The sequence below is a fragment of the Lactuca serriola genome, chromosome 5 (genome assembly GCF_051521515.1).
Source record: "Lactuca serriola cultivar US96UC23 chromosome 5, Lser_US96UC23_V15, whole genome shotgun sequence".
Classification (NCBI taxonomy): Eukaryota; Viridiplantae; Streptophyta; class Magnoliopsida; order Asterales; family Asteraceae; genus Lactuca; species Lactuca serriola.
Genome location: NC_136412.1, coordinates 356321424 through 356348669, shown reverse-complemented (window position 1 = coordinate 356348669; position 27246 = coordinate 356321424). Strand labels below are relative to the sequence as shown.

Genomic DNA, 27246 nt, shown 5'->3' with positions numbered 1-27246 from the left:
CGAGGTCCCATATCTTACCATTAGTAGAGTATAGACAGGATTCCGTATCTCCTTAGTAGCAGAGCAGGGGCGAGACCCGAGGTAGGAGAGAGGTGAGTGTGGGCGGGGGCCCGTATCTCATTATCAGCACCAATGTGGACGGGGTTCCATGACTCGCTGGTAGCATGCCAGGGGCGAGGCCCTAGTTAGGCGAGGCCTTAGATCAGGAGTATTGTAGAGTGTGATAGCTGCTTGTTGTATGTTATGTTATATGTTTGTATGTGTTTAGCGGGCGAGGCCCAGAGACAGGTGGGGCCTAAAAGAAACAGATATGTATACCGAGCGGGGCTCGATGCCAGGCGAGGCCTGATGTCGGGCGGGGCTTGATGCCGAAGTTAGTCCGATGTTGGGCAAGTCCTGATGCTGCGGGCGGGGGCCCAGTATGTGGTATGTGGTAGGTTGGGGAACTCACTAAGCTTTGTGCTTACGGTTTTCAGTTTTGGTTTTAGGTACTTCCGGTAGCGGGGGGAAGAGCTCGGGGTGATCGCGTGACACACACACCAAAGGAGTTTTAGCCAGGGATGTTTACTCTGATAAAATAAAATAATGTTTTAGACATGATACTCTGATGTGATATGTTTTGAATGAATGGTTGTCACTTGTGGTTTATTTATTAAATTAAAAATGAAATTTTTGGTCATGATTTTTGGGTCGTTACAAGTTGGTATCAGAGCCTTGGTTTGAGGGATTCAGACACACTTCTGGGTGTGTCTGAACTCAAATTGAGGACGTGGTAAGAAAGTTTTCAAAAGGAAATCATTTTTATAAAAAAGAACTTTGAAAAGAGAAAAAGAACTTTGAAAAAGAAGAAAAAAAGTGTGATGCATGCAATCCACCGAGCTCAAGTAAGTTCTACCAAATTACCTACCACCACAACCGCCACCGCCACCGCCACCACCACTACCACCACCTCTGACACCCTCTGTCACTTATACCACCACCATCTCTTTTGCCACTAACTATCATAATCATATATGATTACTGAATTTATGAACAAACATATATGTATAATGTCAAGTGAATCGTCAACATATAACATTGTCAGCAAATAGTTTAATACTTAAATTTTATTATTAGTTATTAAATAATAAAAATGTAACACACAAATTCAATATTTTAAAATTGTCTTTTCTCTTCAAATTTAATTTCTTAATAACCTTCTTTAATTCATGTCTTTAAATTTTTGATAAATATTAATGATTTATTTATGTATAATTGATTTGTAAAAAAGTTTAACGACTTATACTTCTTACTATTTAAGATATAATCAATATGTTTTAATAAATTAAAAAGACAACACACAAAGTACAAATGACATAGTTAAGGACGATACCGTAACGATTACAAACTCATGTAAAAAAAACGATACAACAACATCGTTTTTACACATAACTTATACTATGATTTTATAATTATGTAATTTATTTCTTATAAAGATGTTATTTTCCAGTTTTACCCTTCTGCGGATTAGAATTTAGATCTTAGAAGCACTAGATATACCCCACCAATCAGTATGTAATTCACTTTTGAAGAGTAATTTTGTTGTTTGAATGAAAAAGCAATTTTGTCATTAACGAAGCGAAGACAATCTTGAATCTTGATATTATGCATTAACACTTGTACTCTTTGCTGGCACCAATCAATTCCTGTTCTCTTTTATATTCCCCCAACCCAACAACAACGAACAACATAGCATGAGCTGCAATCTTTATGTTTTCCAACGGGAAAAAAGGAAGTGGGAAATTGAATAGAAAACAAAGAAAAAGGGGAAACTTTTCCTTTTACCAAACAGACGAAAGAAAGAAAGCGAAAGATTGAATTTTTCTGCAGATTCCTTCACTTTCATCTTGTGGGATTTGTTCGTTCAAACCACTAGATTAGTGGGTTTGTTCTGTTTCTGTTTTTTAAAAAAATTAATTTATTTGGTATAGAAATTTTGTATGTTTACCGTGGATCTTCCCTAATTTCAAACAAGGTTAGTAGCTCTCTGTGTGTGTGCTGTTCGTGGTTTGGTATTTAGAAGATTTGGTGAGATTAATGTGGTTTTGGTCGTTTTTTGGCAGAGATCTTGCGTAATCATTTTAGGGATTTTGGTGATTTCTGGTTCTTTTTAACCGAAGAAATCACAGTGCTTTTGGTATAGTTTCTCTATCCCTTCAAAGAAAAAGCTCGGATTAGGGATTTTTTGAGGGTTTCAATGTTCTTAATTCATCCAATTTGAAAATTCGCTCCCAAACCCTAATTGTGCTGTTGTGGAGATCTCGGATACATTTCATCATCAAGTTAAGAAAACCGTTTGGAAATTGGGGATTTTTTTAGGGTTTGAATGCTCTTATTTCATTCAATTTGAAGGATTTGCCCTTAAAAAACCCTAATTGGTCTATTGTGGAGATCTGGGATATACTTCCTCTGTTATGCCGTATGAAGACGTTCTTTCCATCTGAATCTTGTAAAGAAACACATTTAAATGCTCTGAATCCGCAATCATGGCTGCAAGTCGAAAGAGGAAAGCTTTCAAAAGTCTCACCTCACTCCCCTTCTTCATTGTAAGCTTTTTCTTTGCTATTTTTAGTGGTTATTTGGTTGGATGTGCGTTTTGAAAGTGGTTTTTACCGATTATCTCTGCAATAAAACTTATCATCATTCAGTAAAATCAATTATATACCCATATTGTAACTTCATTCAGCAAAATCATATCTAAATGCTATCCAATACACATCATGTTTTGGGAGTGTTTGGATGTGCATTTTGGAATCAAAAAACCCTTTTAGTTACAAAGATAGATGCAATGCAAACATGCAATGATTCCCCTTTATGATTGTGTTGTTTTGCAGAGAATCTCTGATCAAAGTACCGGATCCACCAATTCTTCCATTCTTTAAACCCGTTGATTATGTAGAAGTTTTAGCACAAATCCACAAAGAACTCGAATCATGCCCTCCACATGAGCGATCAAGCCTCTATTTGTTGCAGTTTCAGGTCTTCAAAGGCCTGGGTGATCTCAAATTGATGAGAAGAAGCCTTCGATCAGCTTGGCTCAAATCAATCACAGTCCATGAACGCCTCGTTTTTGGGGCATGGTTAAAATATGAAAAAAGAGGCGAAGAACTTATATCAGATTTACTCTCTTCATGTGGTAAATGTGCAAAAGAGTTTGGATTAATAGACATTGGTTCTGAGCTCCCATCTGTCACAAATGATAATAGTGTCGCAAATGCTGCAATGATGAACCACAACACTTATTTATCAGAATCCATCACGTTTCGAATCGGGGACGAAAAAGTAATTTGCGATAGACAAAAAATGGCGGCACTTTCGCCGCCATTTCAGTCCATGCTTAACGGGTGTTTCCTCGAATCGCTTTCAGACAACATCGATTTATCCAAAAACGATATCTCGCCAGCTGGCATGCGTGTCATCAGTGAGTTCTCCAAAACCGGGACATTACCCGAACAACTCCCGACCGATCTTTTACTCGAAATCATGGTGTTTTCGAATAAATTTTGTTGTGAAAATCTCAAAGATTCTTGCGATAGGAAACTTGCGACACTTGTTTTATCAAGAAACGACGCGATTGAGCTCTTGGAATACGCGCTCGATGAGAATTGCCCGATTCTTGCTTCATCGTGTTTGCAGGTTTTCTTACAAGAGCTTCCGGAATGTTTACAGGATGAACGCGTTGTTGAGATTTTGACAAGTGTCAACCATTTGCATCGTTCGATTATGGTCGGGGGCGCTTCGTTTTCGCTTTATTGTTTGTTAAGCCAGGTGGCGATGGATCTTGATCCGGGGTCCGATAAATCCGCTCTTTTATTAGAACAATTGGTTGACTCAACCGAAAACACCCGACAAAAAATGATCGCGTATCACATGTTGGGATGCGTGCGGTTACTAAAAAAAGAATACAACGAGGCGGAACGATTCTTTAAAGCCGCGGTAAACGAAGGCCACGTGTACTCGGTTGTCGGGCTCGCGAGGCTCGGTCGGATTAACGGGAAAAAACGCGAATCGTACGAGAAACTTAATTCGGTTATTTCCGATTATACCCCTCTCGGGTGGATGTATCAAGAACGTTCGTTATACTGTGACAATGATGAAAAACGGTGGGAGGATTTGGAGAAGGCGACGGGGTTGGATCCTACGCTTACGTACCCGTACATGTATCGTGCAGCCTCGTTGATGAAGAGACAAAATGTTGAAGAATCAATGGGGGAGATTAATAAGATTCTTGGGTTTAAGTTAGCGGTTGAATGTTTGGAATTGAGGTTTTGTTTCTTTTTGGTTCTTGAAGATTATCGATCCGCGATTTGTGATGTTCAAGCGATTCTTACGATTTGTCCGGATTATCGGATGTTTGAAGGGCGGGTCCCGGCTTCTCAATTTCAAACACTTGTCCGTGAGCATGTGCCAAGCTGGACAACCGCCGATTGTTGGTTACAGCTGTACGACAGGTGGTCCGCGGTTGATGACATCGGGTCCCTTTCTGTAATTTACCAAATGCTTGAGTCCGAAGCTGCTAAAGGCGTTTTATATTTCAGACAATCTTTGCTTCTCCTCAGGTATTTAATACAGAAAGAACGACTTAATATATTTTCAAATAATAATTACTAATTAAGATTTTTTTTTTAAAAAAAAAAGGTTAAATTGTCCGGAAGCAGCGATGAGAAGCTTACAATTGGCAAGACAGCATGCATCGAGTGAACACGAGCGGTTAGTTTACGAGGGTTGGATATTATATGATACGGGTCATTGTGATGAAGGGTTAACAAAAGCTGAAGAGTCTATTAGCTTAAGTAGATCTTTTGAAGCTTTCTTTTTGAAAGCGTATGCTTTAGCTGATTCTAGTCAAGATCCGACTTGTTCTTCTACGGTTGTATCGCTTCTTCAAGATGCCCTTAAGTGCCCTTCTGATAGGCTTCGTAAAGGCCAGGTTTGAACAATCTTTATCCCTAAAGTCAAAGGTTATTTCAGACATTTTACAAGTGAATTGAAACTGTGGTGTGGCAGGCATTGAACAATCTTGGAAGTGTTTATGTGGACTCAGGGAAACTGGACCTTGCGGCTGATTGCTATATTAATGCTCTTAAGATCCGGCACACTAGGGCCCACCAGGGGCTTGCTCGTGTCCATTATTTGAAAAATGAGAAAGCTGCTGCTTATGAAGAAATGACAAAATTGATTGAAAAGGCACGTAACAATGCATCGGCTTATGAGAAGAGATCTGAATACTGTGAACGTGAACAGACGAAAATAGACCTTGAAATGGTGACTCGATTAGATCCTCTTCGTGTTTATCCTTACAGATATCGAGCTGCAGGTTAGTTAATCTAGACATAATGACTTAATGGGTTAAGACAAACAATCTAGATTATATTTTTGTTCTCATATGGGGTTTTGATTAAATGGCAGTTTTGATGGACAATCACAAGGAGAAAGAAGCAATAGCAGAGCTATCAAGGGCGATTGCATTCAAAGCTGACCTACATCTTCTGCATTTACGGGCAGCTTTCCATGAACACATTGGAGATGTTTCGGGTGCCATGAGGGATTGTCGGGCAGCTCTCTCATTTGACCCAAACCATCAAGAAATGCTGGAACTAAGGAGCCGTGTAAACAGCCAAGAACCCTAATGAATCCAACAACAATTTAGAAAAGATTAGATGCAATGTTACACAAATGGTGAAGAAAAGGAGAGATTTTTTATTTTTGAGTTTGTGTGTGTGTATCTTTGCAAATGTAACAACACTTCATGAATATTTGTAAACATTCAAGTATGTGTATTATTATTAACATGTGTTTTTGGCCTTGTATTTGTCTGGAGATATAATGTACAAGATGTGAATCTGATTGATTACAAATGGTGTATTGTATCGTTTCATTTCATCAACTGTAAGATGTTAGTTTTTATAAAGAATGTTGGTTTTTGTATATGTAGATTTGTAACTGAGAATATCATATTCGATCTAATTACCAATTTTCATAATTTAATAAAATAGTATCATTTTGTATTGAAAATGTCCGATAAGTCATCTGTTTTCAAGAATATCATATTTGCAAATTTTCTATATCAAGTTTTTTATTTACTATAACTGGACCTCGAATATCTACAAAATTTCCTATTCCAAAGTGAAATCTCTGCTTTTAGCCCCCTTTTTCGTGATGTGAGAAATATTATTCCCAGATTGATTATGGGAAGATTCAAGAACGGGATTTTAGCAGCGGAAATATTATTTCTTCTTGAAATATTATTAAGCGGCATTGATGCGGTGGTGTCGGCGGTTTCTTCTTCGTGTATGACTGCTTACGACGACGGTGGTGCTCCTGCCGTTCTTCAGTCTTTGGAGTGTGCTGCTCAGTGGGGTTTCATGGTTGAATCTCTGAAAAATTCAACGAAAAATTGTGACTTTGCGAGTCTTCAAGGTCACAGGAAGTACCAAGAGGATCGTGTCACCTGCAATCTTGGTATACGAATACCTTTAATCGGTAAGAATGGTTTTAATTTCATGGTTTCATGCTTTCTTTGACATTATTGTTGTTGTTTTGAGTTTATGTCAAATGTCCTAGTTTTCATTTAAGAATTTGGTTGGTTGGGGTGAATAAGTTTAGTTTGACTTTCAAATTTTGAACATCAATCTGCTATTTCATGCTTCATTTGACATAATTGTTGCCATCTTCATTTTCACGAGTCAAATGTCTTGTATTATACGTACTTAACGGTTTTCATGTCTTATCCAATCTTCTTATAAATAGATTATTTTGTATAAGTTTAACAAAATGTGATTAATGTGAATTAAATTACAAAATTACAGGAAAAGATGCGAGAAATGCAGCTAAGGTTGATCTACTTGCTATATTCGATGGCCATGGAGGAACAGAAGCTAGTGAAACAGCCAAACAAAACTTACTAGATTACTTTCTTGTTCATGTTATCGCGGGTGCTTTCAAGAAATCATCAACACTTTATGATAATCAGCATGATTTATTAAAAGGGTAAAGCTGCGTTAATACATTGTATGGATCATAGATATGATGATTTCTGAACAATTTACAGTTATTTGATTTTGGTGTAGTTCCCATGGATCTTTACTAGAGATGGAAGATAAATCTTTACATGACATGTTGAAAGAAGCTTTATTGGGCGCAATTCGTGATATTGATTTGAAATTTTCTTTGGTAAGTAGAAAAACTTAAAACTCTTTGCGTGATTCAAGATTTGTTGAAATTAATCGCTTTAATATTCTCGTTTGATTTGTTATTAATAATGTAGGAGGCGATTCAGAAAGGTTATAGTGCAGGTTCAACTGCGAGTATTGTTGTTTTGTTGAATGATGAAGAATTAATGGTTGCAAATGTCGGCGATTCCAAAGTCATCTTATGTTCAGGTAGAATCACTCTTAATTAACTGCGAGTTTATTTTTTTTTCCTTCTGTAACAAAAAAATTGAAAAAAGAAAATACAAAGGGCAAAATCGTCATTTTAAAAAAAATTCAAAACAAATTGGACCAATTTTGCAACAAAATCAAAGGTCCAGTTTTGGGCCATTGTTGCTAGTCCCAACCTTTTTGGACCAAAATGACAATTTTTGACATTCCACAGGGACCATTTTCGCAGTTTTATCTTTGAAAATTGCAGGATATGCTGAGGAATTGACAAGTGATCATCATCCAGATAGAGATGATGAACGAGCCCGAATAGAAGTTGCTGGTGGTTTTGTTCTTGACTGGGATGTGCCACGTGTCAACGGTGTATTGGCCGTGTCTCGAGCCATTGGTGATGTTCAATTGAAAAGGTTAACCTTTAAACTCATTCTAGTTTCAAGATTCTCTTGTCATGTTAAAAGCTTCATAACTAAATCGAAATGTTTATTGGAGGCTAAAATAACGACGTGCACATGATAAAATGACCATTATACCCTTCAAATATTGAAAATTTCTCAATAGGTATGGTGTGATTGCTGAACCGGAAACGGTAGGTTGGAGAAACATGAGTGATAAAGATGGCTACTTGGTGGTTGCAAGTGATGGTGTTTTTGAGAGTTTGACTCCTGAAAGTGTTTGTCAACTTATTGGAGATGCAAAGGTTCAAGAAAACGGGGGCCCATATGATAAATTTCCTTTTTTACCCTCGTTGTCATTGGCATATCGTGTTGTGAAGACGGCCTTGCAGAGGGGTAGTACTGACAATTTGAGTGCTATTGTGGTTCCATTGGCACAAGCAGGTGGTGGGATTCTAGTGCACAAGGATGAGTTGTGACAATGCTTAGAGTTGCAAACAATCTTTAACAACATTGAATTTTGAAAACTAAAGTCAAATACATTGGTTATAATAAATATGTCAAATAGGGGAAAATGCAAGAAATAGCAATTTATTTCCGTTTCGTTTTTCTATTACCTCATTGTGTATTGAAATATGTATCAAATTATAGAAATGTCATCTACATACATAATAATTTTCATTGTTATAACTGGCTATATATTTTATAATATAACGTTAAAAAAATAAGATAAAATCATGTTGTTGTAGGTTACATTTAACTCTCCCAAATACAATATTTGTCTTCCATAATTCCATTTGTACAAGCATCAAAAGTGATCAAATATCTTTCCAATTGATATTAGAGTAAATACATAAATGGTCTTTCAGAGATTGACCCCTATGAAGAAGTCATTATATATACTAGTTTTAATGAATATGTGAATGAAAGCATATTGCTATATTTTGGTTTTAATGAAAATATATTGCTATAAAATAGTCACGTAGGATTAATTTAGGTAATATCAAAACATAAAAGGATTTTAATGAATTAAAATATAAGACAATAGTTTTTTTGTGATTAGAGTAATATGTTAGTTTTTTTCTATAAAAGTTAATGTTTTGAATGTCTTTATGTTATTACATGTTGTAATCAATTGCTTGAATATTTGAAAAATATTCATTATCTATATAATTAGTAAGCAAAATACAAAAAAAAAAATCATATTGGTTAAGTATTTAAAGATTTTTTTTCTTGGCAACTAAAATAGTGATATTTTATTAATGATCTATTAATCATTTTTACGGAAGTCATTTAATGTAAAGGTTGGTGCATATTTTAGGGGTGGGCATTTGGACCTGTGGACCAGACCACGACACGTTCTTTTGGACCCCAGGCCGGTTCTCGGTTCTACGGTTTGCTCAAAACCGGTCCTGTCCGGCCGGTTCCGGATAAAAACCGGTTTGGAACGGCTTATTTAAAAAAAAAAAAACTTTTTCAATAAGATTTTTAAAATTTTGTAATCTGTGAAATTTTTTAAACAACCATAACTTATTAGTTTTAAGTCGGATTGACATATGGTTTTTTCCAATGTTTAATTTATAATTTGTAGCTGAATTTAGACTATATATATATATATATATATATATATATATATATATATATATATATATTGTTTTTGGTCTTATATTCAACGAGTTATATATATATATATATATATATATATATATATATATATATATATATATATATATATTGTTTTTGGTCTTATATTCAACGAGTTACAGTCCTCCAAAGTTGAGCTATCAAAGCTGAAATATTTCAGCTTTTCAACAAGAATTTTAAAATTTTGTAATCTGTGAGATTTTTTAAACTACCATAACTCATTCGTTTTAAGTTGAATTGACATGTGGTTTTTTCCAACGTTTAGTTTACAGTTTGTAGATGAATTTAGACTATAATTTGGTTATTTTTGGCGTTAAATTCAATGAGTTACAATCCTTTAAAAATTGAGCTATCAAAGCTGAAATATTTCAGTTTTTCAGCAAGATTTCTAAAATTTTGTAATATGTGAAATTTTTTAAACAACCATAATTCATTCGTTTTAAGTCGGATTGACATGCGGTTTTTTCCAACGTTTAATTTACAGTTTGTAGATGAATTTAGACTATAATTTTGTTGTTTTTGGTGTTATATTAAATGAGTTACAATCCTTCAAAGTTGAGCTATCAAAGTTGAAATATTTAAGCTTTTTAGTTATTATTTTAGACTATAATTCTGAATTTTATGTATCTTAGCTATTTTGTTACATGCATTTAAAAAAATGATCGTGTATATGGAACCGTCATTGACCCCCGAGGGCATAGACATAAAAGCACGTCAAATGGTCCGAGACGGAAACGTATTCATTTTTACAAGTTGTATAGTATCAAACCCCAAAACGTATTCATTTTACAACTTGTAACGTATCAAACCCAACAACATATTCGTTTTAACGAGTTGTATCAAACCAAAAAACTTATTTTAACAACTTGTACTCTATACAAGTAAAGTTGTACCGGTCCAACCGTGTCCAAAAACCGAAAAAACCGGACATGGACCTGGACCCGGTAAGTCTCATCCAATCCGGTCCACGTTCCACAAGATTCTCTGAAACCGGTTCGGTCCAAAAGCCCGTCCGGTCAAAATGCTCACCCTTAATATTTCTAACTCTCTATCAAGATGAGACATGTTACATTTACACATATATATGAAGTTATTATTTAAAACTAATTATTTGATCATATGCTTTAAATAACATAAACTTATAATTCTGACTTGAGTGACAATAATTATATAATTAGCTTCACAAAGCATGTCATTGTCAAGCACACCGTTTTGTCAAATCGTTCATTATATATACTTTGAAGAGTTAAGAACTATTTGATATTGTTGACAAATAATTTTCCCATATCACAAATATTGTATTCCACCAGATATTTATAATACAAATAATCAAAGGGCTAAGAATGTGGGCTAACTATACATGAGACACATACTAAAAGACTACAATATAAAATAACATATACATGAAATATATACGACTAACATCCCCCCCCCCACCCCCCACAGTCAAAGCGAGAGATCAAGATCGAACGTTCAGATTGGATATGAAGTCAAGAAACAAAGTCGAGGGAAGTCCTTTGGTGAAGATTTTAGCATACCGAGACGAGGATGGGATGTGTAGAACACGAATTTGACCCATAGCAACTTTCTCACACACAAAATGAATATCAATCTCAATGTGTGTTGTGAGTTGATGCTAAACAGGATTGGTGAACAAATAAACGACACTGACGTTGTCACAATATACCAAAGTAGCAGAGAGAGGAGGATAGTGAAGCTCACGAAGTAAATTGCACAACCAACATGTCTCGACAACTGCATTTGCAACGCCTTGATACTCAGCCTTGCCACTGGACCTAGAAATGGTACCCTGTCTCTTTGAAGACCATGAGAGGAGATTCTGACCCATAAAAACACAATAACTAGATGTGGAGCGACGTGTAAATGGACAACTAGCCCAATCGGCATCAAAATATGCAATGAGACCACGGGATGGAGAGGCGTATAGCTGGATACCATGATCAAGAGTACCACGGATATATCTCAAAATACGCTTAAAAGCGGTGAAATGAGGCTCTCGGGGATCATGTCTGTAGAGACAAACTTGTTGAACAACATAAGTGATATCAGGTCTCGTAAATGTGAGATATTGAAGAGCCCCAGCAAGGCTCCTATAGAGCGTAGGGTCAGAGACCGGTGGTCCTGTGCAATCAAACTTGGCTGAAGTATAAGCTGGGGTTCGAGCTAGTTTGCAATTTAGCATCTTAGCACGCCCAAGAATTTCAGTGGCATATTTTTGCTGAGATAAGAACATGTCGTGAGTGTCTCAAGTAACGACGATGCCTACAAAATAGTTCAGAGTGCCAAGGTCAGACATGACGAATTCTGAACGAAGAGTGGTGATGACCTATTGAAGGAGGCTGGGAGATGAAGCATTCAGAGCTATATCATCAACATATAGCAATAAATAAGCAATTTGGTCACCCTGGCGATAGATAAACAAAGATGAGTCTGACTTGCTGTTAGTGAACCCAAACAAAATGAGCAAACTGATGATACCACGCTCGAGGTTCCTGCTTGAGTCCATACAAGGACTTTTGAAGTAAGCAAACATGATCCAAAAAGGATCGATCACGAAAACCAGGGGGGGTGATGCATGTAGACAGTCTCCTCAAGATGTCCATGAAGGAAAACATTTTTCACATCCAACTGATGAACCGGCCAGTGGTATGAAACAACCAAGCTGAGAACAGTCCGGATAGTAGCTGGTTTGACAACCGGACTGAACATCTCATTACAATCAATACCGGGTCGCTTACTGCGACCATTGGCAACAAGGCGGGCCTTATGTCAATGATCCATTTGCATTATGTTTCTTTTTAAACAACCATATATAATTAACAATATTCACACCCGGGGGCCGAGGCACAAGTACCCAAGTCCCATTAGAAATAAGTGCATTAAATTCATCTGTCATAGCATTATACCAGTTGGATCGCGAAACGCTTGGGAATAGTTTTTAGGAAGAGGAGAAAAAGAGGAGTCTATATGAAGATTTAATTTATCAACGGGTTTAAAAATGCCATGACGAGCACGAGTTTCCATACAATGAGTGTGAGATGAAGTGGGAGCAATAGGGGTGGATTTGATGTCGAAGAGGAAGGAGGGAGGCTGTTGGAAACAACAACGTCATCGACATGGCCTCCGGAAGGGCTGGCAGCGGAGGTGGTGGAGTTGCCAACGTTGTTGTCATTGTTTGGGTGGGTAGAGGTATTGATAGTGGATGATTGAGAAGTAGGATGAGATGGGAAGGTAGGACTATTGAAGATACTGCGTTGATCTTCAATATTAAGAAAATCATAGTCAAGAGATTTGTCAGGTGTGAGAGACCCGAAAGGAAAAATGGATTCGTCAAAGAAGACATGACGAGAGATGATAATTTCTTTGGTATGAAGATTGAGGCATTGATATCCCTTGTGATGGGTAGGATATTCAAGACAAATGCATGGAACGGAGCGAGGTTGAAGTTTGTAAGTTTTGTTTAGGTAAGGGTAACAAAGACAACCAAAGACAAGAAGATGGAAATAAGACGAGTGTTTATGGAAGAGTTTGTGAAATGGTGAATCATGATTTAGAGTGGTTGAAGGAAGGATAATTTTCCCATATCACAAATATTGTATTCCACCAAATATTTATAATACAAATAATCAAAAGGCTAAGAACGTGGGCTAACTATACATGGACCACATTCTAAAATACTAAAAGACTACAATATAAAATAACATATACAAGAAATATATACGGCTAACAGATAACATTTTTAATTAACTTTCCTTTCAGTTTTAATAATTGAAAATGATGTCGATACGATATAAGTGAAAGAGTCCCGTGTCTATATCCCACTTCTTGCATTGTATGATTCATCACAAAATGTACAGAAATATTATAAGTAAAAAATTTTAAAAATTGTATTGCTATAGCCTATAAATATAGACGACGAGACGTGGTGAATTAGATTGTGTTCTTTAACCAATTTTTTATTTTATTTTATTATTATTTTTTTTTGTGTGTGTGTAAATTTGAATGGATATGTCGGATTAACAGGAACTCATTTGCTCCATTGTTTTTTTTTGGTAAAATTGATGTATTAAATGTGATTTTATAGATATATTATGATAACTTTTTTTTTTATGAACCATTTTTCAAAAACAAATATATCATTAAAACTAGGACCCGTTCGTAGATTTTGAAGACTTTGTATGAAAATAAAAAATAAACCCTAAATAAACTTTTATATATACAAAATTCATTACTACTATAATAAGTTGATAATTATTATTATATAAATAATTAAAAAAAACTGCTTAACTAGAAAAATAAATAAATAAATAAATAAAGCACAAAGGGTTAAAACTTAAAAGCTAGGATAGAACCATGGTCAATAAGAAAGATTACGGAAACAGTTGACAAACTAAACTACAAAGCATTTTTAAAACTATTCACGTGAAAGGATATATATATATATATATATATATATATATATATATATATATATATATATATATATATATATATATATATATATATATATATATATATATATATATATATATATATATATATATATATATATAGTATATTAAAAGTGGTATATAGTAGGAAAGGAAAAATTTATACATGTCCTTAGAGCATTTTTTTCATGACGTATTGCTATTTACTTTTTAAAATAAGCTTTGAATTTTATTGGAGTGTATAGTTTATTTTTTTATTGATCATTTAATATTTTTTATTTTTAATAATATGTCATACTACCATTTTAACTATATTAAAGTTTTGAATATATTTTATTTTTCTATATAAAACTTTATATATTACAAACTTTTATATATTAAAAATCATGATAAAGTTCAATTCAAACCATAACATATACATTAATATTTATAGTAAATTTTAATAACTGAGGGGCTTTAAAAAAGTATTTTAGACAGTTGGGGATAAATTAGTTAAATATATATATATATATATATATATATATATATATATATATATATATATATATATATATATATATAGAGAGAGAGAGAGAGAGAGAGAGCGAGAGAGAGAGAGATAGAGAAAGAGAGTTAGGTTCATTTGTTTAAACTAAGTATTATGTTATCGTATGCATAAATGTGGGTCAATCAATATTTAAAAAATAAATAAATAATCAAACAAATAAATAAGGGTAATTTAGTAATTTGATAAATAATTTCTACAAATACACTCCTATAATTATGGTAAACAGTTTGACCTACCTTTATTCCTTTTTAAAACAATAAACAAATTGTATTCTATCCCATTCGTAACCTTACATCAAATTCTACATCGGCATGAGATCGCATTCACCATCAGGCCCGATGAGGTATCGTGAGCAGTAGCATCGACGAAGACGAGGCTTTTGGTAGTTGTTGGACAATAGGAGGAAAAAGGGGAGGCACGAGGGGTGAGACCGGTAGAGGGTTTCGTCGGTCTCAGTCAATGCAACGATGAGATGCACGGCCAGCTGCTCCAATGGAGCAATCAAACGACGGTAGCATCTCCGGTGAGGCATCCGACAGAAGTCCAAGCGGAGAAGGGTGGTTCGATAGAGCTATTTTCGATCGGTGGTGAGAGGTGCGTAGACGGGGGCTGCTCCGGCAGCCTCCTTGTTGCTTCCAATCTTCTCGTTTTGTTCTTGTTTTGACAGAAATGTATGGAGGGTAAAAGGATTCTTCGTTTGGTGTTTGACAGACAGGATAAGAAGAAGGAATCAGTGGGTTTTCGTGGTTGCTTCATTTGACAGGAAAAAGAACGAGGGGGTGAGGAGGGATGTACAACCGCTTTTCCTACTTCTTCGTTGGCTGAAAATCCATAAACGGGAAGGATATCATTTTTTTGGAAAAAGAAGATATCATTTTTAGCTTTACACCATCGACAGTTTATAAAAACACATTTTAAAAGGTAGGTCTTTGTCGATTCAACCCGATTCTTATTTTCCACCTCTTTGTTGAATTGTCGATGTGAAGTTGTTGATATTTACTACTGAATGTGGTCAAACTTATATGATGCCATCGTCTCCTCCTTCAAATGGTCACATTTGATTTTGTTATTGATAATTTGTGATTGTGCACCAAACCTGCACTACAGGTATTCAATGAAAAGCCAGACAAAGTAATTATGTGTTTTTTCATTAACAATCGTTGTTGGGAAATTGATTTTATTTGTAACTAATATACATATCAGAATAAGCAGTTTTTTGACTGCATTTTATGAATTGATTTATATTTCAATTTATGTTTTTTTTAACACTTCATTTATGTGGACATTGCAGGGTCTTGACAATGTTGAATTCTGAAAAGTTATCAAGTACGTTTATGTAGATGATTCAATGGATGATATTGGTGAGATTCCAATTCTATTCGAATAGAATCACGAATTCCAATTTTGTTGGAACGGAATCACGAATTCCAATTCTGTTGGAATCACAGAAGTTGATGCTTGAAGAACGGACCACAAAATTGAAACGGATCACATTATTCTTTTAGAATGTATTAGTCGTTGTTAGATTTTTGATGTTTTCTTTCCCGTTTTGAAAGTTTTTTAGTTTTATTCTTTAACAATAAATGTAATTCTTAACAATTATTACCCGTATTCTATAAGAAATAATGTATTTTTTGTTTTTATTTTTCAATTGATTGTTCAAGAATTTGTTATTCTACAAGAAGTTTTTAAATTCATGATCAAGAAATAGTTACAAGATTTTTTTTATTATTTACGGCTCAAGAATATTTTTATTTTTGAATATACTCATAAACATATTCTGTCAGAATGTCCGGATTAAAAACCTTATAATTATTAAAATTCGTATTTTTAAAATTAATAGAATCTATGATCCCTTAAAATATGAAAATTTCCTTAATTAAATATGTATTAATTAACTAAAATACCCTTCTAGTTAAATTGGATGATATTTTTCAATTATTTTTAATTCAATAATATGTATTAATCGCTTCCTTAAAATAAGTAAAAATATTGGCCCACATTTATGCATATATATATATATATATATATATATATATATATATATATATATATATATATATAGTTAGGTTATTTTGTTTTCACTATCTATTATGTGCATGTATGACTGATTCTCGACCAATCATTTTAGTTATTTTAAGAAAGTAATTAATGCATATTAAATGTTGAAGATATAATGGGTATTAATTAGATCTTCAGCATTTAATATGCATTAATTACTTTCTTAAAATAACTAAAATGATTGGTCCAGAATCAGTCATACATGCACACAATAGATAGTGAAAACATTTGAACCTAACTCTCTCTCTCTCTCTCTCTCTATATATATATATATATATATATATATATATATATATATATATATATATATATATATATATATATATATATAAGTTAACCACTGGAGACACTATTTATGGGGTTAAAAGTAAAAGAATAATTATGTGATATTTATTTAAGCTATGTACAACTCAACCGTTGGAGACGCTCTTACAAACATTAAGTATTAGTTGTGAGACCCGCATACTATACGGGTTGATTAAAACAAAATATTAAACAAGAGCGATTAAATAAGAAGTTTATTTGAAGTTGAAATCTGAAATAAGTGAAAATTATGAGAAAAAAAAACATGTGAAAAATAAATAAATTAAAATTATATGTTTAGTTGTCAGATTCGTGTATTAAACGGGTTAATTATAACAAAATGTTAATTACAAAGGTTTAAACTGTAAATTTATTTGAATATTGTCAAAGACTTGTTCAAGTTTTTTCTTATTAATGCATACTACTTCCATTTTTTTCTTATTATAGGATCATACTTTCAATTTATTTCTGTTATAGTAATGTATTTCCATTTTAAGTTTGAGTTTATTATAAAAGTTCTTTTGTTCTTGGTCAATGAGTGTGAGATTGACTTTTGGGTTATTGTCTTGTTTATTGGTGTCATTATTTTATGTTTTACCTTTTACTCACAACTATATTGGTTGAAGTCCAACATGCTTTGCATATGACATGGACTGCGTATATCAAAATAAGTACATGCAATGAAACTGTATTACAACAAACAATTTAGAAGAATGGAATATACTAAAATGGAATTGACTAAAAATTATAAATAGGACCTATTCCAAGGGCTGACAGGAACGATGTCATCCTTGCACACATTTCTAATGGGTAAACGAAAAAAAATAACAATGTACTTTCATCTATTTGCTTATAATAGTATCCTACTTGCAGAAATGGTCCATGTGCAGAAATACATTATCTAATTGGTCCATAGGCAGGAAAACATTACATAATTGGTCCTTGCGACATAAAATTGTTACAGAAGTGGTCCATGTGCACAGGGAAACATTACAGAATACGTCCTTGTGATAGAAATACATTACAGAATTGGTCCCCTATGCATGAAAACATTAGAAAATAGATTCATGTGACAAATTCTGTAATGTTTTTGTACATAGGTACCATTTTTGTCAAGTTTTTTTTTTTGCCATAAGGGCCATCTCTGTAATGTTAACATGCTACAAGGACCAATTTTGTAATGTTTTTGTGCTATAAAGAGCATTTTTGTAACTTTGTTTTTGCAACATAGACCATTATGTATTGTACATTGCTATTTATGTTAAAAATGACACGTGTGTATATATATATATATATATATATATATATATATATATATATATATATAGAAAAAGTGAATATACATTACAACTGATGAAAATACGTCACTTTACTATATAAAGATTGCGGTTAGGGATTCATGATTAGCACTTGAAGATGTAGATTCAAGATCGACGCAACAGTTTGGATAAGGAAACAAGAATATTGATTATCTTCAACCTTCGTGACACTAAAAAAACATGTTTTTAAGTTGTAAGTATCATATATTTAAGACGTCATAACTTTTTATAGTCGTAGATTCGTGCATAGATTCTACTAAACCACGGCTGTGGAAAACTTCCACATGTCGCCAATTTGAACTCTACAGCCGTAGATCTGTACTCTTAAGTCGTTGGAGAACTTTATAGTTGTAGATTCGTACGTCGTAATATGTACTTTAAAGTCGTTGGAAACCTTCGGTGGTCGTTGATTTGCACTCGAAATTTTTCGATCGTTTGCTCCATCAATCTGCACCATCGCTGCCGATCTGCACCACCATCGGACCATATCTACCGATTTGCACCATCTCCACCGTCACATCCACAACCACAACGTGAAAAACTCTTCCTTTCGTCTCATCTGCATCCGTGTTTTATTTATGGTTTGTATTTGTGTTTTATTTATCGTTAGGATTTAACAATATGATTTTTGGTATGAAAGCATTTCTTATTCGAATGGGTTCGATGGGGTATTTTTTTCTGGTGGCAAAGGCAGTGATGATTTAGTCCGGTGACACTTACTCCGACAACAAATCAACCAAACAGGTGGAAATCTGGAGGGAATTAAAGGTTTTGTGTAATTACTAGATTGATGATAAACAAATAAATAACAATAATTAGAAAAGAAAAAAATACATAAATAATTAAATAAGGGTAATATAGTCTTTTTATATCTAGTAAGGACTAGAGAATCAACAAAAACAAATAATAGAGACCATCTGAGTTAAAAAAAAATAAGTTAGAGACCAAACGCGCTAGTTAGCCAAAACCACATGCACCATCTGTGTAATTCACTCTTAAAAAAAATTATGCCCCCCCCCCCTTCACCCCCCACAATATATTGTCATGTTTTATGTTGTACATTTTTTTGGTTAGTTTTATAAATTTGTAGGTTTCTCCCTACACTTTCATAGTTACGCAAATTTGCTCCCCAACGAAGCGGGGGTAGGAACTTACTAGTTATAATTTGATTAGAAGAAAAAAAAAACAGGTAAAGAAAGTAGGAATCGAACGTTGGTCATATACAAAAAGATATTAAAGAGAGCGACGTAAGCCAGCTAAATTATAAGTCAGGTTAAACAAAGTTTACGTAAAATAATATATAATAATACATTAAGTATATAATTGGGCTAAAACTCAGGTCTTATTTTTTCCTGGCGTTGTGCAGTCGCACAACCCAAACCCCCTTAGGGTCGACCCTGATTAAGACCCTCTTTTAGCAGCTAAGAAAAACGTTGAAAGATATTTGCAAAAAACTGTTTTTTCGTTATATATATATATATATATATATGTGTGTGTGTGTGTGTGTGTGTGTGTAAGTTCTTTCGATCACCAGATATATATATATATATATATATATATATATATATATATATATATATATATATATATATGTGTGTGTGTGTGTGTGTGTGTGTGTGTGTGTGTGTGTGTGTAAGTTCTTTCGATCACCAGAGTATTTCTCTCTCTTTCTCTCAATCCTCACCATCCTGTTCTTTCTCTACCGACGGTGGAGATCTCCAAAAAAACGGGGCTTGATACCCCTTACCGCTCCCATATCTGATCACCAGAGTATTTCTGTCACTTTTTCATTATTTTTTTTTCTTAAACGACAACTCATCGCATCCGATATAATCTTCGTCAATGTTGCAGTCAGGTTCTTAATCTACACCAATATGGGTGAAAGGGTTTTGAGGAACATCCATTTAGAGAGAGAGAGAGAGAGAGAGAGAGAGAGAGAGAGAGAGAGAGAGAGAGAGAGAGAGAGAGAGGCAGTGACCAGACTTATAGAGCAAGATCTGAGGTTTTTTTCGGGGATAAGGTTTCGATAGCAGATATGGTGGTGGTGGTGGTGGTGGCAGACGGTGGTGACAAATGAGATTTGAAACAATTTTTGGCGGAGATGGAGGTAGCAGAAGAGAGAGATGCCATTTTTTCTTTTATTAGTTATAAAACAATAAAAGAAAAAGAATCTTTAAGAGTATAATGGTGATTTCACAAACATTTAACCCTTGTTAACTCATGGTGTTAGTCAAAAGGATTCATTTTGTGCGTTTTAAACTTATGAGCGACCAATCATGTTAAAATTTCTTAAAATGACCTGCAGTGGTATCTTCTGCCAACCATAAGAACCACTTATGCAAGTTTGTTTAAAAACAATAAATTTGTCAATGTTAAAAATTAGTATTTGAGCTCACGCTTTGTTGTGGGTTTTTACGTGTTTTCTATGAGAATTGATTAAACAATGTAGCATATCATATATAAGTATAAATTATTAAAATACTAAGTTCAATTTTTTTTTTTATTAAATCTTGGAATAAAACAGTAAAAAATTAAAAATTAGGAAAATATATGAATGCATGAAAAAATCGAAGAAGAAAATCACATTGTTAAAAATCATAAAAAAACCAAAATATTTGGTTGGATTTTGATATGTGACAAAATCATTCCGTAAAATAATAAGTAGTATTTTTCTCTTAGAAATTCAAGTTTTAAAATTTATTTGTTGTATGATAATGGGCTACAAAAACAATAAAAATGTATAAGAAATAAATGTAGGTGATTTTACCGAAGAAAAGAGTCAAGAGGCTAGTTTTATAATTTGTATGGATTGTGAATAAAAAGAAAAAAAATGAAGGGGCCATTTCTGTAAATTTATATTAACTGTGAAACAAATTGAATATGATTGGATGACTTATTAATAGAACTAAAATTATAAGGGTTATTTCTATAAGTTAAACTTAAACCAATTGAAAGATGTTTGGTGGCAGGGGCACGATAGTGGAGCACAATAGTGAAACCCAATTCCACAACTTGTGCAATGCATCATAAGTTATACTATTAGCTACAGTATTTTACACACAAAAGAAAAGTTGCATTTTGTATATATTTATAATGTTATAAAGAAAATAAAGTATGTTTTGAATATTATAATCAAATGGGAAAGCTCTTTTCTAATGTTGACAAATTGCTCATTTTTGTTGTCAATTTTGTTTAAAAAGAATAACTTTGTCGATGTTAAAAATGTGATGGAAAAAATAAAGTATGTTTTGAAAATTATAATCAAATGGGAAAGCTCTTTTCTAATGTCGACAAATTGCTCATTTTTATTGTCGGTGATGTATTATCAAATAAAGTGTTGATCTCGGACAAAAGAGTTGGAATTGGAATGAAGAAGAAATGTAGTAAAAAAGTTTGAAAATTGGTTTAGCTTAAGCAAAAATTATATATCATCTAAGATAGAGAAGACTTAAAAAGTTGTAATATAATTATTATTTCAATAACATTACATATAAAGCAACCACTTCGTTTTTGTTTTGGAAACTAATAAACATAGTTCAACAAAATGCTTATCATACCAAAAATAATAAAAGATGATCGACAAACCCAAACAATTAACTATTTAATACTATAAGTTTATTCTTTAAAGAAATAGCAGCGTGTTTTCGGTTTAGAAAATTAAGAAAAAGGATATGAAGTGATATTTTCATTACTTGATTTAATAAGAGACATTAGTAAATCGTACTTTAAGCAAAAAAAGTCAAGTTTTTTGGTTTGGAACTACACACGTACACGTTAAAACCAAAAATGCCGATCCATGAAGCTATTAATTAGGATCTAATGGAGTTAAACTTTAAATAAAAAATTTTTAAAAAAAAAAAAGTGTTTCTTTAGTAGGTTGAGGTTCAATCTCTCAACTCAAAGAACACCAATCTACTTTTTTCCATTATTTTGGTCAAGAAAAATTACTTATATACCCTAATATTACAAACATCATCAAAAGTGATTATTAGCAGTAAAACACATACATACATTACTTTTATTAAAGGTGATTATATCTGATTCAAAGTAAAAACAAGCTATGTAGGGAAAAATGCAAGAAATAGCAATGCATTTTCTATTTTTTTTTTCCTTAATATTGTATTGTAATTCTATATTTCCATATTATAGCCTTGTTCTCCAAATTATTCCTTTTAGGGCATTGTACTTCAGATAATTTATGTAGTGTGAATTATAATTTTATTGGGAAAAATGAAACACACATAGAAAATGAGACATGTTTAATGCTAAAACCAACACAAGTTCAAATGTAGTAGGCTTTATTACAAAAAAAAAAAAAAAAAAAAAAAAAAAAAAAAACTGTGAATGTGAGACAAAATCTTAGAATGATCCAGAAGAAAATGCTTGTAAACCAAAAGCAAAATACAATCTAACAATCTAAAAAGTTTTAGTAAAAGTGATTCAATCTTTTTGATCATTTACCCTTTTTTGCAGGTTTTTTCACATTTTGTGGTTTTTGTGGCTTACGTGCACGTGTAAGTGCAAATTCCCCTAATTTGTGGCCTACCATGGCATCTTTAATTTGAATAGGACGATGTCTTTTTCCATTATGGATAGCAATACGATGGCCCACCATTTCGGGTATGATCATAGATGCACGTGACCATGATTTTATGGTGTGTTTCTCATCATTTGCATTCAGCTTAGCTATCATTCTCTTCAAATGTGTAGCTACAAATGGAAACCTGTTTATAAGTGGTGCCATTGAGAAACAAACTTCTTCCTTTCACCAATACCTGAAAATGAACTTGATTGAAAATGAGAAAAAGGTTATTCAATTGCACGAATTTAAAATCAACATAACAGATTTCTGCAATATAAAAGCACACCCAACTTCAATATTAACACAACTGGACCAATACTGATAAACAGTAGTGGTAGCTAAGAGTGACAAGATATAGTGAGACTACTAATTTCTGAAAACATATCCTAAATTTCTTATTCTCTCCTCCATAATAACGTATAAATACTGCTCTTTCATCCCCGACATCGATTGACATTAGTGAAAGGCATAATTGACTGGGGCATTTTGTCGAACACATGGAAGGCGTAAATGATTTCAAACAAAATTTATAAAACATACCTAGCTCAAAACAAAGAGATAGATTAAATATATGCAATATTGCTTGATGCCAAAATCGAATGATGGAGATTCATTTTTTTATTGAAAATGAAACGAACCAGAGAAAGAAATGCAGGCTAGTGGAGAAACAAAACAAAACTATTAACCTAGAATTGACCGAGAGAGAGAAGAGAAGACAATAGCGTACCTGAATCGATGATGGAGGCGAGATGAGAGAGGAGCTCTGATGATGAAGAAGGCCAGAGGAAGGGTTTTCTTTGTCAAGTTGTAGTCAAAAAGACATTTTTTTTTCTAAGAGGGTACCTAAAGGGTGTTTGGGATTTAGACTGCGCTTGAAAAAAAAATGTGCTTATTGTTTATTTCTATCAAAATAAATTAAGATTGTTTATTTCTATCAAAATAAATTAAGTTTAAAGGTTTAGATAGAAATCCTTAAGCAAGAATAAACTAAATAAATTGATTTTAATAAGCATTCTCCCCCTTGTTTATTGCTTATTATTTATTCCCACCACGAACACTTTTGTAAAAACTGATAAGCAATAAGCTAATAAGCAATAAACTAATTTATTCAAACACTCTCTCTTAAAAGAGACTAAAGGCTTATTTCCAATAAAGACCTCATATTTACTATTTTTTTCGTTTTCGACCAAAAGGTTTGTTTTTTTCCAGAAAAAAAAACACACATTTTGCAAAAACTTGTTTTTTTGTCTTGTAACTGGTTGAGTGGGTACCCATCCATCCTTTTGTGTCGATTGAAACAAATCAGGAAGAGCTTTTACCGAGAACCCCACCACTGGAGCCACTCCTTCGTTGATCTAGAACCGAAACAAACCAAATCCATAACCACCACTTTAGACCTCCCTTACACAACCTTCATCACAAACAGAAGAAAAAACCTACGCTGCTCTTCATCTTCTCCATCAAAAAACATAAGCATCAAAGAAAAGAAACATAAAAAAAATTGTTGCTTTGTTCTTTGCCCTCTAGCCGATACTAGAGACCTTTCCATCCTTGCTTATCCAGAAACTGGTAACCGACGTCGGTTTTTCATCATCACCGAATCCACATCTCCACCTTCGCCTTTTCCATCGATACTCGAACCTCTACCTCTAGCCGAGACCACCTAAAAACATAAACCAACCCGTCGCCACATCCTTCGAACAACCATCACTACCTATCAACTGTTTCTTCTGAACCAAGAATGAAGCTACTGTTTATCTTCGTCGCCTAGTCCGAACCTGCAACAAACCGAATCAGTGAAGAAAAGAAACAACATAAAAAAAACTAATTTCCTATCGTTGCTTTCCCTTCGGTTTAACCTCCTATCGAGAACCCTCATCCGAAAACAAAACAGAAAAAGAAAAAGAAAATGAGAAGAAGAACTTACCTGTTGTGTATCTCGATTCACCTAAACTCGAGAACCAAACAACCTCACCCTCGTCAGATTTTATATGCATGGATTTTAGCAAGAATGGTTCTTCAAATGCGTGGGGTTATCAACCAGGGAAATAAAATGGGATGTCATGGTATGTATAATGTATTTTATATGCATTCACAATTAACAGTTTTTTTCATTAGTTAATTCAAGACCAACTAACTGTGTAAATCGATGGTGAAATTTGGAATTGCAGGTGTGTCTGTTTTTCTACAGGGAACAAAGGAGGCAAAGGAAAAGGAAGATGGGTTGCTCACGCGGTTACTAGACAAAAAACAAGTTTTTGCAAAAAGTTTGGGTTTTTTTGGGAAACAAACAAACCTTTTGGTTTAAAACGAAAAAATCAGTAAATATTGGGTCGTTATTGGAAATAACCTGAGACTAAATTACAAAATACTCTCTCTCTCTCTCTCTCCCTCTCATCTATCTATCTATCTATCTATCTATCTCTTATATCAGAGTTAAATCCCAACACGAAAACAATCTGATACTTGTTACTCATTACAAGTTGACAAGAACAATTACGGATTCTATTAACTGATTAACTAAAATGATAAAAACCCTAGCTAGGTGACCAGGCTAACAAGAATTAAAAATGAAATATTCATTAAGCTCAAAACTGAAAAATCTAGATAGAAACACAAAAAGAAAACCATACAAAAAATTGAAAACTAATCACACGAAAAGTCATAGTCTATTGTAGAACTGAAAACTAGGGTTTTAGCCAGACATGGCTAAAAACAAATCTAAACTAATAAGAAGAAACTTTAACCAAATAATCTTCTAAACTAAACGAATGAGATCAGTTACATCCTTCAGATCTCCAGGAATCGTTGAAAGGTATCAAAAATCGCCTTCATAAGTGTTTCCTGTCATCTGGAATTGTCTAATATTCTAATATGATGATAAGGGTCGTATTTATATGTGAGACGGAAGCTTCTGGAGAAAGAAACCGAAAAATGCGATCTTAGTTTTCAGATATACGGTCGCAAATATTCCGACTTTTTCCAGACTTGCCCCTGAATGATGTTGGATGCTATTTATGAAGTTTCTGAATTTATGAGGTTACGGCACAAAAATACGATAGTATACAACCTTTATGCGATCACAAATTTGAGGGTTTTTTCCAGGATTGCGTCTAAATGAAGTACGAAGCCATATCTGAATTTTTTGGAGTTTGGGTCAGAAATACGATCGCAAAAATGCACTATACGATCGCAAATTTTATCTTTTCTCCTCAGATGGCCTCTAGATGACTTATTTTGACCTTGGCAAACTTCATGGCACTTATGCGATCGCAGAAACTGAAATTGCGATCGCATAAACTGATTTTTGGCTTGTTTCGAACGTGATTCTTCAGTTTAATCACTCTTTGTTATTCATTAGCATCCTTCTTTAGTTTCAGCTCCATTTAAGCTTCAAACATGCATCCAGCTGCTCCCAAAGCACTGCTCCACTTGAACTATTTGAAAACAACACAAAAATGCTAGCAGTACGAGAATTTTGATAAAAGACATGAGTTAAACATTATTTAAACAAATGACATGCAAACGTACACAATATGATGCTAAATGATAATAAAAACTACCCTAAAACATGCATAAAATGGCATCTATCAACTACAAAGGGATGATGAATTGTTGTTCAAAACTCATATGCTACCAAAAGGCTTTTGTCCTAACGGTGTGGTGTGTGCCTCCCTCCATGATGTTGATGGTTCAAGTATCACTTGGAACATATGTGGTATTACGAATAGAATAGGAGTAAATTAGATTTGTCATTTCAAAAAAGCTCGTATGTCAATTTTAGGTAATTCATTTATTATTCTTATATTTTAAAATTTTTTATGCACAAAAACAAGCTCGCTTAGCATTAACATGCGGTGTTTTTCCACACCCATTAAAACTCTTAATATAATTTATTTATATTTTCATGTATCAAACAGATGAATTGTTGCAAGAGAAACAATGATGAGATATTTTGTTGCAATGAGAAAATAAAATTTTAGTTGGTTTCTGACATTTTGTTTTGGTTAATTGCATGATATTTTTTCAATTTTGGTTAATTGTATTTTTTTTGTTTTTTGTCATAAACATTGTAAAAAATTTGGATGGTTTGTCTTTTAGACACAAACTTTGTATGTTATTGTTTTAGAATGAAAATTTTGAATGATTACTGCTATTATGTGTTAACAATGAAAGGAGGATGCTATTATGTGTTTAAAATAATTATTAGATGCTATTATAGGTTAAAAAGAAAAGTATGATGTTATTATAGGGATGAGATGAAAAGTAAGATGTTATTATGAGTTAAGAAGAAAAGTAGGATGCTATTATGTTTAAAATGATATTAGGATGCAATTATGGGTTAAAAAGAAAAGTATGATTCTATATTGGGTTGAAAATAAAAGTACGTTGCTATTGTTTATTAAAAATAAAAGTAAGAAGTTAATATATGTTTAAATGAAAGTAGGGTGCTATCATGTGTTAAAATATTGGTAGGATGTTATTGTTGGACTTTAGCAGCAACAATAGGAACTTTACACCAAAAT

General features: G+C 33.4%; 2 protein-coding genes and 1 long non-coding RNA gene across 5 annotated transcripts; 2 read left to right on the top strand and 1 right to left on the bottom strand.

Moving 5' to 3' along the window:
• The first annotated feature begins 1662 nt into the window (after positions 1-1662).
• On the top strand, positions 1663-5926 carry EOL1 (ETO1-like 1). Its single transcript, XM_079003968.1, has 6 exons — positions 1663-2014; positions 2103-2585; positions 2874-4598; positions 4678-4969; positions 5047-5356; positions 5449-5926. The coding sequence occupies exons 2-6, from the start codon at positions 2461-2463 to the stop codon at positions 5667-5669; spliced, it is 2673 nt and encodes an 890-aa protein (XP_078860094.1). The 5' UTR covers positions 1663-2014; positions 2103-2460; the 3' UTR covers positions 5670-5926.
• Positions 5927-6115: 189 nt separating this feature from the next.
• On the top strand, positions 6116-8429 carry LOC145055617 (putative protein phosphatase 2C 76). Of its 3 annotated transcripts, none has more exons than XM_079003970.1 (6): positions 6116-6522; positions 6849-7029; positions 7110-7212; positions 7307-7421; positions 7651-7828; positions 7980-8429. In XM_079003970.1, exons 1-6 carry the CDS (start codon positions 6228-6230, stop codon positions 8290-8292), a joined length of 1185 nt encoding a protein of 394 aa, XP_078860096.1. In that variant the 5' UTR covers positions 6116-6227; the 3' UTR covers positions 8293-8429. The 3 variants fall into 3 exon arrangements, with proteins under 3 accessions (XP_078860096.1, XP_078860095.1, XP_078860097.1); XM_079003969.1 differs by having other exon boundaries at positions 7636-7828; XM_079003971.1 differs by having other exon boundaries at positions 6118-6522; positions 7672-7828.
• Positions 8430-22479: 14050 nt separating this feature from the next.
• Positions 22480-23582, bottom strand: LOC145052183 (uncharacterized). The gene is made up of 2 exons (XR_013684004.1): positions 23448-23582; positions 22480-22924 (listed from the first exon to the last, which is right to left on the bottom strand). It is a non-coding gene; the product is annotated as an uncharacterized LOC145052183 (long non-coding RNA).
• Between the last annotated feature and the right edge of the window lie 3664 nt (positions 23583-27246).